General features: G+C 42.5%; 1 protein-coding gene across 1 annotated transcript in view; it reads right to left on the reverse strand.

Moving 5' to 3' along the window:
* Positions 1-5,197: 5,197 nt before the first annotated feature.
* Positions 5,198-16,749, reverse strand: part of LOC113145584 (leucine-rich repeat and fibronectin type III domain-containing protein 1-like protein) — a 94,720-nt gene continuing 83,168 nt past the window's right edge. Inside the window, exons 8-10 of the mRNA XM_026332468.1 lie at positions 8,147-8,330; positions 5,467-5,683; positions 5,198-5,385 (exon numbers count right to left, since the gene is read on the reverse strand). Coding sequence (XP_026188253.1) covers positions 5,261-5,385; positions 5,467-5,683; positions 8,147-8,330 — 526 coding nt within the window. The 3' untranslated portion in view covers positions 5,198-5,260. The remainder of the gene's footprint in view (positions 5,386-5,466; positions 5,684-8,146; positions 8,331-16,749) is intronic.

Here is a 16,749-nt window from a genome sequence, read left to right on the forward strand (position 1 = left end):
TGTTTTTCCCTTCACTGTCTCACTAAATATAAGTCCATAATCCTCCCGTCTGTCCCTCTCTCTGTCTTTCTTCGATATTTCTCTCCTTCGCCAACTGTAAACCCACAATCCGCTCGGCTGCTACCTCTCCTTCTTCATCTATCTTTCTCCTTCTTTTCCACAGAGATTAAAATGATTTTGACTTTGTTTGATTTTTGTCAAAGGGATATGAAGCCACTGGCAATGTTATGCTGCACATTATAGTCAAACGATTGCCTTAAATAGATATCAGGAAAGAGCAGAGCACAAGTTGGAATTCCACTACTTCCTCCTGTATTCACATGGTTTATTTAGCGCAAAGAGTCCATAGAAAACCAGGATAAACTTTAAAGACAGGCTATTCTCTTGTTTTTGTGTTTCTACAGTTACTTTTAAGTGTGACACCCACAGATAACAGCAAAAAAACTCTTTTTTAAAGATCTCAGAACTGGATGGAGTCACTCAAAGTGTCTACTCCCAGCATCCAGTCTCTGAACGTCTGACTGACAGCGTTTCTTCACTGGACCTGATCTCAGCTATAAACCAGGGGTCCAAGTTATGAAAATTAAAGTCAGTGTGAATCAAAGCTGACTCATTCTTCACAGCACAATTATCATGTAATGCAAAAGTACACTGTCAGCCCAGGAAATACTGGGATATTTATTGTGCATCACAAAAATGAAGGAGAAACAATGATCTAGATTTTAAAGACCTGGGTTCAGACCATCAACCACTGCTGGGGCAGCAGCCATTCCCAGCATGCAGTGGGTGAGAGACTCTTGTCTTGCAGATATTGTTGGAATAAATTCTTTAATTCGTTAACACACAAGTTTTAAATAACTCATTGTTATGAATTTGATCTCTGTAGGACCTGCTCACAGGACCATTCATGTCATTATCTTCTCAGGTTTCTGTAGGTGATGTGGAAATGGGGGAGATTCTTTTGGGATCTGAACACCTGTGCTCTCGGCTATAAGAATTTTATAATGTTGTGTAGAAGATCCTGATTTTCTGTTCAGAGCAGAGAGAGCACAACATCTATTTTTCCTTTGCTTTTGGGGGGTTAAAGAAACGCTTCCTCTCCTTTAGACATGTTGGTATAAACATCTTTCTGGTTTTACTCAGAAATGTCGTCCAGCATCCTCCCTTAGAGACTGTGGTTTTACTGGGTAATTTCCAGTGTGAGTTTGTGGAGGCATGAAAGTGACCGGCAGCATCTTTCTCTGGATGGATGCATGAGGGTAAAGCTAAAGGCACATGCATTTGTGGCACAGTGTGACGTGACCACCTGGTGTCACTGTGACTCTGTGCAGGCACTAACAGTTTAGTCACTGTGTCGTCCTGCTGCTCGGTGCCAGGCCTGGATAATAAAAGTACAGTGAACGAGGCCCTGATGCCTCGTGGTGTAAGTGAGCACACAGTGATGCTATCTGCCTGTTTCTGCATATATCTCTGTCCTCTGTGTGGTCAGCGGTGAGCTGCTATCGTATCAGAGGGAGCCACCATGTGTTCAATTAACGTGTGTATTTCTGTGCAAGGTGTGTGCACGTATATTGATGCTGTTGCCTTTGCTAAAAAATCAAGCTTCTTTCATCTGAATCAGTGCATTTCTGGCATTATATTTCCCATGCATGCCTCTACCACTATTTCAGGGGTGGGTAGGGTGGGTAGGGGGTAGGGTAGGGTGCATACACTAAACTCGATTTACAGTGATGCTCAGGTTCATCACTAGCTCCACTGTCTGTGTGTTGTATAAAATGGTTGGGCCTCCACCTTGATCCCAGAACCTGAATGTTTGAGGCCTGTTGCCTTGATGTTTGTTAGGGAGAGACTGGGGGTCAGTCGACACATGATGCTTCAAATCAGTGTTGACTTTCTCAGTATTTAACCAAAGTGAGAATCTTTCCTTAACCTCAATAAATGTTAAGCTGTAAAAACATCAGCTATTACTGTATCTGTGAGGTTGAACGCTCACTGGCTGGAAAAATGAAAGGGGACCATGAATATCTGTACAAAATGTTAATGTTCAGTACATAGAGCCTCACTGCTAGTGTGGCTAACAACATTAACCACGCTAGGCACATAAAGCAAGAAAACAAATGAAATCTGTTCACATAAAGTTTGGTTGATATCTGAGTGTGTGAACATTTTGCAACAGCTACGTTCTCACGTTAGGTTATGTACACAAATACACTCCACGCAGAACTAAGTTTCTCTTTGTAAACATTATTTCTCAGGCAGCTGGGGTATAAACTGAGATTGTCAGGGAGATCGTAGCCACAACACCTCCACAGAGACACATTCCTCACTGATATTTCATTATTAAAAAAGAAATTAACATCTTTAAAGCTTTTAATAGGCCTTGGAGGGTGGGAAAGTGTAAAATGAGAAATGCATTCCTGTGGCTCATTGTGTGTGGGCCTCGTTTTACTTACATAGCGGGAACAATGTTGGTTTAAGGTTAGGGGGAGGTTAGGATGAGCGTAGGGTGAGGTTAAGGTGAGGTTAGAACCAAAGAGCAAAAAGGGATCAAAACAAAGCGGGAGGTGAAGAAAAGAAAAATACAGTAGGGCTGTTAGACATGAAAAGACCATGGAGGATGGAAAAAAACACAGGAGAGGATAACTGATGGCTATAAAAGATAAAGCAGAGAAGGAATGACCTGAGCCCACAAGAGGACGAGGACACAGTTTCTCCAAAAATACTTCCAACATGCTTCTCTGAATTATTTCCTGTGGGACAGGAGGCAATGGGCCTGATGGGAAAAGTGGATCTAATTTGGAGAAACAAATACAGCAATACTGGTGTTAGACAGTGGTAATGGGGTTATTTCATAGTGGGGCCAGTACTACTTAATACTTTTATCCATATATACTGGAAATACGTGGTGTTGCCTTGTTAACATCCACTAAATTAAAAAGTGTGATGTGGATAAAACATCACCCCAATACAAAGGGATAGAAAGGGATAGATGATAGAAAAACAATTTCTTGTGTTGCAGCCCTGACTGGGCCTGCACACTTGGTGGACGGGGCCCCGGTGCTGTGCAGAGGCCAATGGAGTGCTTTGACCTTTGACCTGGTTAGATAGATTTGAATTGTGGCATTAACCTCCTACTCTTGTATAAACCTGAGTTTCCTGATCCAGATGAAAGTCCATCAGGTGCTAACACTGGACGATCACAAGGTCAAAACACATCCCAATTTCAATCCAAAGATTCAAAAGGAGGTGAACTCCAACTACAGACAGAGAAAATATGTGAACCAGACCCGTGCAGAAACTCGTGATACAGAAGGATGGTCTTCTGTCATGTGGCTTGTAAATGTTTGGATAAAAAGGTCACACGGAGCCTGTATCTGTCAGGTCACACAGGACACGTGACCCACAGGCACAAACGACTTGTCGGCCTGTTTAAACCCTGACAGCGCTGTGTCATGCTCCATCCACTGAACTACACAGGCCCACTTTTTCAATTCACACCGAGATAAAAAGAAAAGAAAGAGCTCGTAAACAGTGTGAAGGCAAGAAAACCCTCCAGAGCTTTGACAGATACCTTTCTGCAGAGCATACATCTCAATTTAGGAGTGAAATTGGAGGCACAAATATCACAAGATAAAGAGAAGAGCTATGGCGGGGGATAACAGACAAACAAAACGACCTTCAAGTCAGAAATGAAAGCACTGGAGACGAGAAAGGAAGCATCCAAACATAACAAGTCATTAAAAACAAACAAATGACTACAGGGAAAGAGAGGGAGAGAAGACGCTTGTTCGTTTTGGGAGGGAAATGCAACAGGCAGACAGAATATTTCTGCACAGCACAGAGCTAGAAGTGATATGGGGAGAGGCCGTGTTTGGAGTTCCTCTGAAGTTTGAATGTAAAGAGCTCATCAGCAGGTTCCCAGTAAACCCCTCCCAAACATTTCCAGAGTGAGACAGACCAGCTCAGGACTCCACCTCTAACTGGCTGATAAAACCATTTAACATAGTGACTCGTGAAGAACTTTATCTGTGAGAAGAACCAGTTTCTGTGTTCAAGAACCCTGAGGTGACTTCAGGAACCAGTGGCTGCTGCTCTAATAAACGAGAAGCTACTGTGCCTATAGAATCACTACAATAGACAATTACAGCACCATTACCTCTAGATATATGTTCAACTGCACCAGCTTTGATTAACTCTGCATTGACGTGATGCTGTTAAGACAAAAGTTTTGCAGTAATGATCCCTAATAGACATGATGATGTAAAGCATCAGTGAGAATAAACAGGACAACAACATGAAACCTAATCCCTGCAACAACTTCACAGTCAATATTAACATAAAATCCAAAGGGCTGTGACCTGCTAAACCTGATTACACAGCACCAAACTCTGCCTGTGCACAGCATTATATAAAAGCAAATGCATATTCAATTCAGCCTGATGTAGCAGCATCGCATACCTGTAGCCCCAAACTGTGTCAGCATTTGTGTATTACACATGTTGTGGCGACAAAAGACTGTTTGCACAGTCCCTGAAATGTAAATCATTAAATTTTAGAGGCACAAACCTGTTTAAAGCACACGACTGTGTGTATTTGAGTGTATGTATATGTGTATGAGTATGAGTGTATTTGAAAATATGTGTATGAGTGTGTGTGTGTGTGTGTATTTGAGTATATGTGTATGAGTGTGTGTGTATTTGAGTATATGTGTGTGTCACTCCCCAGGTGAATGACTGTTCATTAAGGTGTATTTTTAATGGCACAGCATTCAGCTGCTGCTCCCTCATGCAGGCTAAAATAACGTGCATTGTTTGTCGTCTCCATCATTTTCTCTCTGAGCTCCTGTGTGTGTCTGATTTCAATTTCAAACAAACTTCAGATCCCTCTGTTTGCCTCTCCTCCCCCACCCCTGTGCTGCACTCAGGCTGAGCTGTATTGAACTGAGCTCACGTCGTGTTTAACCATTAGCTCTGTGTTTGCCAGCTGACCAAAGGAGCCCTAAACCAAAGGCTGCAGGTGTTGGGTCTGTAGAACACAAAGACAACTGCACCTGAAGATCCTCCGAAAGACCTGAGAGTGAAATCAGGTGTCACTCTGTGCTGGCCTGACAGCAGGTACTCACCACTGACAAGAGCCGCTCTTCGCTGTGAAGTGGAGTTTGGCTCCAGGCACCAGCAACAAATAAAAAAAAGGGGGAAGGAGTATTGGTCTGGGCTCAAAGATTGGTGTGTTGTGGGTATGATTGACAGTTTCTTGTGTGTTATTGGGAGATGGCGTCATCGTCATGGGTGGGATTTAAGTCCACTACAGTCGTCCCTCGAAGAGAGGCTCCTCCCATTCCGTCTGTTGACGATGACGGTTGGGAGTTTTTATTTGCACCAACCCCTACCAGACAAAAATTTGGAGTCAGATTAGCAGAAGCTGATGACAAAGAGGAGTCACACCTTTCCATTTTTCCTCCAGTACCTTGCCCTGCAGAGGAGGAAGATGGAGGCAGAGCGAGAACGTTAGCGCCCCCTCCTCCCCCGTTGGTCTGGGAGCAGACGTTGGCCTGGCGTGCAGCGGCTTTCTGCTTGTAGTGGTTACTGTGCAGCTTGTACTTCATCAGGAGGATGAAGATGAAGACCAGGACAGAGGCCACAATGATCCCCCCAATGATGATGATCATCGTCCCACCCAGGAACTGTGAGAAAGATTGAAAACATGAAGAAGAGAGTCTTGTTCCCACATCGTATGATTCACAGTAGGCACGTTATACCCTGTGACTCATCGAGTATGAGCTCTCCTTTCACTGTGACCACTTACTATCACAAAACATCACAACAATCTCAAACTCTTTTCACCTTTACAGGGAGCTTTAAAGCTGCCTCATTACTCGAGTTCGAGCCTTGTTACTGGAGTTTGAGTCTCGTTACTGGAGTTTAAGCCTCATTACTGGAGTTTGAGTCTCGTTACTGGAGTTTAAGCCTCATTACTGGAGTTTAAGCCTTATTACTGGAGTTTAAGCCTCATTACTGGAGTTTAAGCCTTATTACTGGAGTTTAAGCCTCATTACTGGAGTTTAAGCCTTATTACTGGAGTTTCGTTGGTTAAACAACGCCCAAATCCATCTGTGGATTTTGTGGTCCTGTGTGTATCAAAGCTCCAGAACAGCCACTAAAACACTTCAAAAATGAGTGTAATGAGCCTAAATATCCTCTGTTCCAAATAAAAATCCTGCATCCAAATGTTATTGCTGTAAAAGTTCAAAAGTATCATCAAGTATCCAAAGTAAAAGTAGTCATTGTGCAGAATGGCCCATTTCACATGAATGTATCTGATATTATTGGATTCTAATTATTGATGGATTATTGTGTTGATCACTTTAATGTTGGAGCTGGTAAAGATGGTGCTGATGTTAACTACCTTATATACTTCTAATTTGAAGTACTTTATATACCGCTGGGTAGATGATGTTAACTATCTTATATACTTCTAATTTGAAGTACTTTATATACTGCTGGGTAGCTGATGTTAACTATCTTATATACTTCTAATTTGAAGTACTTTATATACTGCTGGGTAGCTGATGTTAACTATCTTATATACTTCTAATTTGAAGTACTTTTCATACTGCTGGGTAGCTGATGTTAACTACCTTATATACTTCTAATTTGAAGTACTTTATATACCGCTGGGTAGCTGATGTTAACTACCTTATATAGTTCTAATTTGAAGTACTTTATATACCGCTGGGTAGCTGATGTTAACTACCTTATATACTTCTAATTTGAAGTACTTTATATACCGCTGGGTAGCTGATGTTAACTACCTTATATAGTTCTAATTTGAAGTACTTTATATACCGCTGGGTAGCTGATGTTAACTACCTTATATAGTTCTAATTTGAAGTACTTTATATACCGCTGGGTAGCTGACGTTAACTACCTTATATACTTCTAATTTGAAGTACTTTCCATACTGCTGGGTAGCTGATGTTAACTACCTTATATAGTTCTAATTTGAAGTACTTTCTACACTTTCTACTTTTAAATTCAGAGAAAAGAGAAGTTATTGCATTCGGGCCAAAAACCTCAGAAATAAATGTTCTAAAATTATAGCTACTCTAGATGGCATAGCCCTGGCCTCCAGCACTACTGTGAAAAACCTTGGAGTTATTTTTGACCAGGACATGTCCTTTAACTCACACATACAGTAAAACAAATCTCTAGAACTGCATTCTTTCACCTGTGCAACATTGCTAAAATTAGGAACATCCTGTCTCAAAATGATGCAGAAAAACTAGTCCATGCATTTGTTTCCTCAAGGCTAGATTACTGTAACTCATTACTATCTGGATGTCCCAGTATCTCCATAAAAAGCCTCCAGTTAATCCAGAATGCTGCAGCCAGAGTCCTGACAGGAACTAGCAAGAGAGATCATATTTCTCTTATATTAGCTTCTCTTCATTGGCTCCCTGTAAAATACAGAATAGAATTTAAAATCCTTCTTCTCACATACAAATCCCTTCATGATCCAGCTCCTTCATACCTTAAAGACCTCATAGTACCATATTATCCCAATAGACCACTTTGTTCTCAGAGTGCAGAGCATCAACCACTACTTGTGGTTCCCAGATTTTCCAAAAGCAGAATAGGAGGCAGAGCCTTTAGCTATCAAGCTCCTTTCCTGTGGAACCAGCTCCCAGCCTGGGTTCAGGAGGCAGACACTCTCTGTATTTGTAAGGCTAGACTTAAAACCTTCCTCTTTGACAAAGTGCAACCCTGAAGGTAACCCTGAACCATCCCTTAGTTATGCTGTTATATGCCTAGACTGCCCGAGGACCATCGGTGCATCTCTCTCTTTTTCTTCCGTTAAAGGGAGTTTTTCCTCTCCACTGTTGCCAAGTGCTTGCTCATAAGGGATTTGTTGCGTTTTTTGTTTTTGGCAGTATACAAATAAAATTTAATTGAATTGAACTGCTGGGTATCTTGGGAATTTCCCACCAGGGATCAATAAGTTTGATGATCAGACTGTATTTTGTTGGATTCATCTGATTCTGAAAAGAAACTAAAGTTATCAGATAAATGTAGAAGTACAAGGACTACCCAGGCTTTCAGCTCTTCTTTCTATGAATCAGTGTTATGCTGCATGTTTCCACACTAACCTGGTCTCGTATAGAGTGACAGCGTCCGTACTCTGTCTCCGTGGTGAAGGACACGCAGCCCACCAGTTTGGTGCCTGTCAGGGCGGTGATGCCGTCGTCGTACACGGCCAAAACACACAGCTCGTAGTCTCGCGATGACGCCAGGTCACTCAGCAGGAAGTATTTATGGTTGGCTGGGATCATCCTGAAGGAGGAAAAGACAGAACTTTAGATTTGCTCTATGGAGAAACTCTGATTCAGAGTCAAGGAGTCTTAGATTAACATAAGAGTCAGTCGGCAGTTCAGTTTCTTTCAGTCCAGTCGAAGAGTTTTTGTTATTTTTGCTGAGCTTCATGTTGTCAAAAACTAGAGGTCCAGCACCCACAAAGTCCCAGTTTGTTTACTGGGCTGAAATGTGCAGTGAGGCAGTGCACTGCACACTGCCTAGTGTGACTGACACCTGACTGGGTGTGTCTACGGTTGTTGAGCTTTCTGTCTGGAGACCCCCGACCAGAGCAGGTCACAGCACCGAGTGGGCAGGGGTCAAACATCATCGAGGAGTAGTCAGCTGATGGATGGACAAAACCATTTTCACATCCAGCACCAGAGGCCATCTTTGAAGGGGGGGGGGGGTGGCGGCTGGCTCAGCAGCAGCCTCCATGTCCTGTACAACCAGCTGTTACCACATGCCACAGGGTTAAACTGATTCACTGATTCCATCCAGCAGCATAACAGTGATCTTTCCTCTGTGTGACCTGTGAGCAGAGCACTTTAGAAAATACTCCAACCTGGACACCATGATATATCCACATATTCAGCTGTCTCCTTCACCTCTGTGGCTGCTCTCTCCTTCTCCAACGTGGCAGATGCTCCCTCCACCTCCACCCCCACCTCTGCAGCTCCTTACTATACCTCATACTCTATGACTGCTACCTCGATCAACCACCTGTATGGCTGCTCCCTCTTCCTCCACCATCCCTATGTTACAATCTGAACAGTTGCTTATAGTGCAGTGAAAACACTGTTGTTTACTGCTGCCTTCAAATAATTGTTCATCCTTGTTTTCTTAATGTGCTTTTACATCATTACATTTTAATTTACTTTATTTTATTTAAATTTATTTTATTTTAAATGTCTTTGTTTTTAAATGCTCTTTTCCATACTTTTAATGTAATTTTATGCCTTGTAAAGCACTTTGAATTGCGTAGTGTATGAATGGTGCTATACAAATAAATTTGCCTTGCCTTGCCTTGCCTTATATCTCTAACAACAGAAGAGGTTGGAGCTGAGCTCAGGAGACTTCGGCCAGGGAAGGCAGCTGGACCAGATGGAGTATGTCCAAGGCTTTTGAAGGACTGTGCAGGACAACTAGCTGTTCCTCTTCAGAGGCTCTTTAATATGAGGCTGGAACACGGCTGGAAAAAGTCCCACTGCTGTGGAAGACTTCTTGTCTCATACCGATGCCCAAAATAGGGTGGCCGGTGGAGCTAAATGACTATAAACCGGTAGCTTTGACATCCCATATCATGAAGACCTTAGAGTGGCTTCTTGTCCGTCGCATGAGGCTGCAGGTTGAGGAGGATCTTGATCCCCTTCAGTCTGCCTATAAGAAGCACTTGGGAGTGGAAGATGCGGTGCTTTACATGCTGCACCGGGCATATGCCTATCTGGATGTACCTGGTTCATATGTGAGGATTATGTTCTTCAACTTCTCCAGTGCTTTCAATACTATCCGGCCTCCCATACTGAGAGACAAGTTTCTATGTATGGGGGTGGCCCCCTCTCTGACGTCATGGATTATGGACTATTTGACATCCAGACCACAGTATGTCAGACTGGGGAGATGTGTTTCTGGGACACTGGAATGCAGCACTGGGGCTCCACAGGGGACTGTTCTTGCTCCTTTTCTGTTCATGGTCTACACTTCGGACTTTAGGTATAACTCAGAGTCTTGCCACATTCAGAAGTATTCTGATGACATGGCTGTTGTGGCATGTGTCCGCAATGGACAGGAGGGGAAGTACAGGTGGCCTAGTTGAGGCCTTCACTGACTGGAGCAAAAAGAACTATCTTCTCCTGAGCACCACCAAGACTAAGGAACTGGTGGTGGATTTTAGGAGAACAAAAGCACCATGCCAGTAGGGTCTGTATTGATGGACAGGAGATAGAGACTGTACAGACCTTCAAGTACCTGGGGGTGGTACTGGACGAAAAACTGGAGTGGTCTGCCAATGTGGAAGCAGTGTACAGAAAAAGGCAGAGCCGCCACTTCTTCTTGAGACGGCTTGGTTCGTACAGTGTCTGCAGTGACATGGTATGCATGTTCTACCACACTGTCATGGCAAGTACACTGTTCTATGCTGCTGTCTGTTGGGGGAGTGGCATTACAGACAGAGACTGTAGGAGCCTGGACACCTGGTTAAAATAGGCCAGTTCTGTGCTACGCAGGGGGATGGACCCTCTCAGAACTGTGGTGGAGCAGCAGATGTGGAGGAAGCTGCTTTCTATATTGAACAATAATAAACACCCCCTCCACCACATACTGACTAAGCAGACTAGCAGCTGCAGTAGGAGGCTCATCTCACTGTGCTGCAGAACTGAGAGGTTGAGAAGATCCTTTGTCCCCACAGCCATTAGACTGTTTAATAATAATTGTTATTATTATTAATTAATCATTATTATTATTATTAGTAGTAATTGATATGTAATTGTAATTGTTGGTCGTAATTGAGCCCTTATTATTAGTAATTGATATGTTATTGATATGTTATTTATGCTATTTATGTTATATGTTATTGATTTGAGTACCTTTATCTGTTAATTATATTTCATATTTTATTTTATATTTTATAGTGGAATCTCTGTTAAAGTTACAATCTGAATTTCTCCAATGGAGATGAATAAAGTATCTATCTATCTATCTATCTATGAGGACTAAAACTTTCCTCAGTGATCAGCAGAAAATCCAATGCTCGTCCATTACAGCTCGTCTCTCGTCAAGAGGAAGTTGGTGTTAAACTGAACTACAATGGACAGGACATTAGGATGCACCGGGCGCAATGCATCATGGGTGTTGTAAGACTTTTCACCTTGGGAGCTTTTGGGAATAAGACAATTTTACTGTTAGACACATAAAGGGCTGAATTGGATTTAATGAGAATCTATGGAGCAGTTAATTATTCCTTGACCACAAAGCTCATATGTTGACCAGACCTTTATATGGACCTGAATATAAATCAGAGAGAGTGTTCAACCTCTAACGTCAACAACAGTCCTGTTACAATAAACACACCTTGGAACAAGACCTTTGTAGCAAAAAAATGTTTTAAAATTCTTTTACATCCACCGTGAGACAAAGAGCAAATGTAGGTTTAATGCAACAACATGACATGACATCGATTATAGAGTTTGCATTATATGAGCAGCCTGTCTGAAACCAGCTGTGGACCAACATCCCAACATCGAGCTGCTGTCTGAAGGACCCACAAATCTGCTCAATCTGGTCTACAGTCCTATGACCTGCAGGCACAGTCACATTTAGCTATCGACTGCAATTACTAAAAGTTATTCCCATCACTATCATTAACTTTGGTCTGATTTGACTGTGATGAGTTGATGAGTTTTCATGAACTTCAATAATGCACCAGAGTGAAGATGCGCCAACACTTTTAAGTAAAGAAAATCAAATTGGCATTTCAGCAGAGTAAACTTTCACTTCGCACCTTATGTGTATTTAAACGAACACAAATCAGTCACCCTACAGATCTAGAAAAACAGGCCTTTACACCATTTTTAAAGTACTTATCTTTACGTTAATTCATTTCAAATGACCCCATCTCTGATGGAGCTGTTATCCAGTACGTCCAGTACAGTTCATTTCCTGTCATTTTTTTAGTGTCACCCAAGTTTTAATCTCCAGTGTTCCAGTGTTGATTTTTATCTTTGCCCGAAATCCTTTTTCTTCAGACTTCTCATTAACCTTCAAACTAAAAGTGCTGCTGCAAAGTGAAGAGCTGTTCCTTATCTATCTGTCTTCAGATTCTTGTATGTATATCACTGCTTCACTGGCTGTAGTGAGTTGGGCTGGACAGAAAGGGCAGTCGAGATCTAACACCATGTTCTAGTAAAGAGCAGAGGCCTTTTAATAATACAAATGATCAAAGCTGAAGAAGAAAATTCAATTGGAGAGAAAATGTACACAGCAGCAAATAACTTTTCTAAAATTATAGCTACTTTAGATGGCATTGCCCTGGCCTCCAGCACTACCGTGAAAAACCTTGGAGTTATTTTTGACCAGGACATGTCCTTTAACTCACACATAAAACACATCTCTAGGACTGCCTTCTTTCACCTGTACAACATTGCCAAAATTTGGAACATCCTGTCTCAAAATGATGCAGAAAAATTAGTCCATGCATTTGTTACCTCAAGGCTAGATTACTGTAACTCATTACTATCTGGATGTCCCAGTATCTCCATAAAAAGCCAGAGTCCTGACAGGAACTAGCAAGAGAGATCATATTTCTCCTATATTAGCTTCTCTTCATTGGCTCCCTGTAAAATACAGAATAGAATTTAAAGTCCTTCTTCTCACATACAAATCCCTTCATGATCAAGCTCCTTCATACCTTAAAGACCTCATAGTACCATATTATCCCAATAGACCACTTCGCTCTCAGAGCGCAGGTCTATTTGTGGATCCCAGATTTTCCAAAAGCAGAATGGGAGGCAGAGCCTTTAACTATCAAGCTCCTCTCCTGTGGAACCAGCTCCCAGTCTGGGTTCAGGAGGCAGACACTCTCTGCACTTTTAAGGGTAGACTTAAAACCTTCCTCTTTGACAAAGTGTATAGTTAGGGCTGGCTTCAGGTAACCCTGAACCATCCCTTAGTTATGCTGCTATAGGCCTAGACTGCCCAAGGACCATCGGTGCACTAAGCTCCCCTACCCTAACCCTAACACTCCCTTCCCTTCCCCTCTCTTCCTCTCCTCCCCCCTCACATGTATATTCCACCATTGAATGTCACTAACTTTGTGCTCTCCCTCTCTCTCTCTCTCTCTGTACCTTCTGCAGGTGTCCCTGGTCCTGAAGCTGTATATCGCTGATGTGCAGTTACTGGCCCTACCAACCTGCAGTGTCTTTGTTGTTTATTGTTGCTGTTCTTTTCTCTCTCACCCCAACCGGTCGAGGCAGATGGCCGCCCAAACTGAGCCCGGTTCTGCTGGATGTTTTTTCTTCTGTTAAAGGGAGTTTTTCCTCTCCACTGTCGCCAAATGCTTGCTCATAAGGGATTTGTTGGGTTTTTAGTTTTTGAAAAGTGCCTTGAGATGATTTGTATTGTGATTTGGCGCTACACAAATAAATTGAATTGAAATTGAATTGAAATGGTGGATGAGTGGTTAGCACTGTTGCCTCACAGCAAGAAGGTTGCGGGTTCACAACCCGGCCTTTCTGTGTGGAGTTTGCATGTTCTCTCTGTGCTTGCGTGGGTTTATTCCGGGTACTCTAGTTTCCTCCCACAGTCCAAAAAACATGCATGCATAAATTGCCTTTAGGAGTGTGTGTGGTTGTTTGTCTTTGTGTGTATGTATGTGGCCCTGTGATGGACTGGTGACCTGTCCAGGGTGAATCCCTGCCTTCCACTTGAAAGAGAGCTTGGAGAGGCTCTAGCAGATCCGCGTGACCCTGGTTAACAAATAAGCGGGGACAGAAATAGGATTGAAGGATGAAATGTACACAGAGGAAAGAGACAGATCAAAAGGGAAGCATCAGAAAATGTTTTTTTCAATTTTCAACTTGTACAAGGATAAGTGGGATTAAAGACAGGGCGGAGGCAAGGAAGAGGGTGGTGGGAAGAGGAACGAAAAACATAGGGAGGAAGAATCAGACAGAAAAGTGATGAGACAAAGGAAACAAGGAAGACAGGAAAGAGAAAGGAGATGTCAGAAAAACAACAGGAGCAGAGATGAAGAGAGGACGGAAAGATGAAAATATACAAACTTTATATTTTACAATGTGACAGAGCAGAGCTTTCCAAGTTCACGCATCAGATTTATCATATTTATGACCTGACACCACGTCCACCCCCACATCAGGTTAAACAGACCATCACAATGCCTTCAGTGACTCACTGAGCTACAACAACAAGAAGATGATTTTTCTGTTCTTGGGCTAGACCTGGGTTAGGCCTGGGTTTAGACATTTAGAGACAGGGTTAGGGCTGGGTTTAGATATTTACCAACAGGGTTAGGGTTAGGCCTGGGTTTAGACATTTAGAGACAGGCTTAGGGTTAGACCTGGGTTTAGACATTTAGAGACAGGCTTAGGGTTAGGCCTGGGTTTAGACATTTAGAGACAGGCTTAGGGTTAGGCCTGGGTTTAGACATTTAGAGACAGGGTTAGGGTTAGGTCTGGTCCCTGCAGCTCACTGAGTCTGAGGGAGTCTGAGAACGGGAACATAAATACAGGAAGAAGATCCATGTTCTCTCTGGTGAAACATAGAGAAATATAACTGTGGTGAAGATCTGGACTGACAGGAAGGATATTGAAAACACTCAACTGCTTCACACTTTGGAGCTGACAGTTGACTGAGCAGAACAGGGGAGTGAAGACTGAGCGTGTACAACCACAGGCTAAACTTCAACTGGCTCACAACCACATCCAGTAATGGGCCTCAGTCTGGCTGTTTTGATCTGATGCAACGTGCCCAAACAGACCGAACCAGAGTTCAATTCAACTGGATTAAACAAGGCAGAAGTGAAAACACCCTGAGTCACATGTAGGGTCTGCATGTCTCACACGTCCCTCCAAAATCTCACACCTGGTTTGACTGGGTTGAGATTTGTTGGCTGCCCCTACTCTAAAGGGACAAATAGACCCAAACCATGCTCCAATATCCAGTAAGTGTCCCTGTCTCCATCACAGTGAGGTCTGAAAACCTCACATTTTTCCTTCCACCTAACCACAGCTGTACTGCAGAGTGAAAACAGCCTTTAATAATGACTCAGAGACTCTGATGAACCTGTTCTAAAAGTTCTGAACTGCAGCTCTGCTAAATGTGACCCAGTGGAAATGAACAACACAGTTTTAGCCATTTGGCAGCTTTGCAGAGACACGTCAGAGGTACTGATGGTTACGGTTACAAACTGGGGAATGCATCATGTAAATTAGTGTATTCTCATAGGTAGCTGCACTAACAGGTGTGTGTGTCTGTTACAGAAGGTGGCTCTGTGCTGTACACACACACACACACACACACACACACTCACATACACAGTAAATGTTGAGCTGCTATTGTCGCCTGTGGCCTTGTTGCTGGAGCTAAGTCATGTCTCAGCCTGAGGCTTTAGACAGAAGCTTTAGACAGAAATGACAGCAGCATCATGAAGGCTGGTGGTTCGATTCCCTGTGTGGCTCAGAGGGCAGAGGCAGACCCTTACATTGAAGAAAAAAGTGAGAAATGAACTTTCCTTGACAACTTCTCAGGACATTCCTGCATGTGATGGATTTACAGGGTATTTGGGGCCAGTAAAGATCTTTAAGTTGTGGCTATAAAGGTAGTTTGAGCTTCTTTGTCCATTTTAACCCTCTGGTATAGTTTTAACTTCTCCTGTGTCCAGTCTGTGACTGTTAATGGCCCATTGTGCAGAGACTGAAAGATGTCACTGTTCATCAGGCATGAAGAAATGACATAATCAAGGTGTACTGTGGGAAATGTAGGACCCGCTGAGTCTCTTTATTATCAGATTTGGAGTATATCAGTAAAGGTTTTCATCCATTTTTCAGATCATAATCTCAGGAAACTAAGACCTGAGTTAAACTGTGTGGAGATGTACTGACTGATTGTTCTTTTGCTTTTTTCTTTTTATACAGAAAATACATATCTATAAAGTGCAATCTTTACTTCTTATTTCACTCCTTTAAAAACTGCAAACAGACAATAATGCGTTCCCATCGGCTCTTATAGAATTAACAAACCAACTTAATGTCCTTGTGTAAATCCACTTTTATAGTGTATGTGCAGACAGGCTGAGGTGGGATGCACTAAAATGAAACAGATAGCTTCAGTTGGAGCTTAAAGCTAGTGAAGGCTATTTTTATGCTGAAGCTTTATATTTTATCTTACCCTTGCCTTGTGTATAGAGCAAGTTAGACTGCTCTGTAACGACGATCCGGAGAGATCCGAGAAAAGTGCAGTTTAAATATGTCAACACAGCAGTGTGCATCAGTTAGGATTTTAATAATTCAGCGCTCATAATGACATGCTGAATGCCATAAAGGATTTAGAGACAGAATGACCTTGTGGCTGCTTCTCTGTCCGTTCATGGCAGGACTGTGAATAATGCAGTGGCCATGACCATATAAAATACAGCCACTCAGGGTTTTATACAAGGCAGGACACTAAATCCAACCCATCACTGGGGTTGCATTTCATATCGACCTCTCCATGTTCACATTCTGTATGTATGAAATGGCTATAAGCTTCCATTCCTCTTATGCTCCATTATTAAATGACACAGTCCTCAGCAGAGGGAGAAATGTACACAACCAGCCTCTGGAAACAGAAGCATAAATCTCTCTTATTTAGAGTTAATGTCACAGGTTTGATTTCTATATTGAGCAGA

The sequence above is a fragment of the Mastacembelus armatus genome, chromosome 13 (genome assembly GCF_900324485.2).
Source record: "Mastacembelus armatus chromosome 13, fMasArm1.2, whole genome shotgun sequence".
Lineage (NCBI taxonomy): Eukaryota > Metazoa > Chordata > Actinopteri > Synbranchiformes > Mastacembelidae > Mastacembelus > Mastacembelus armatus.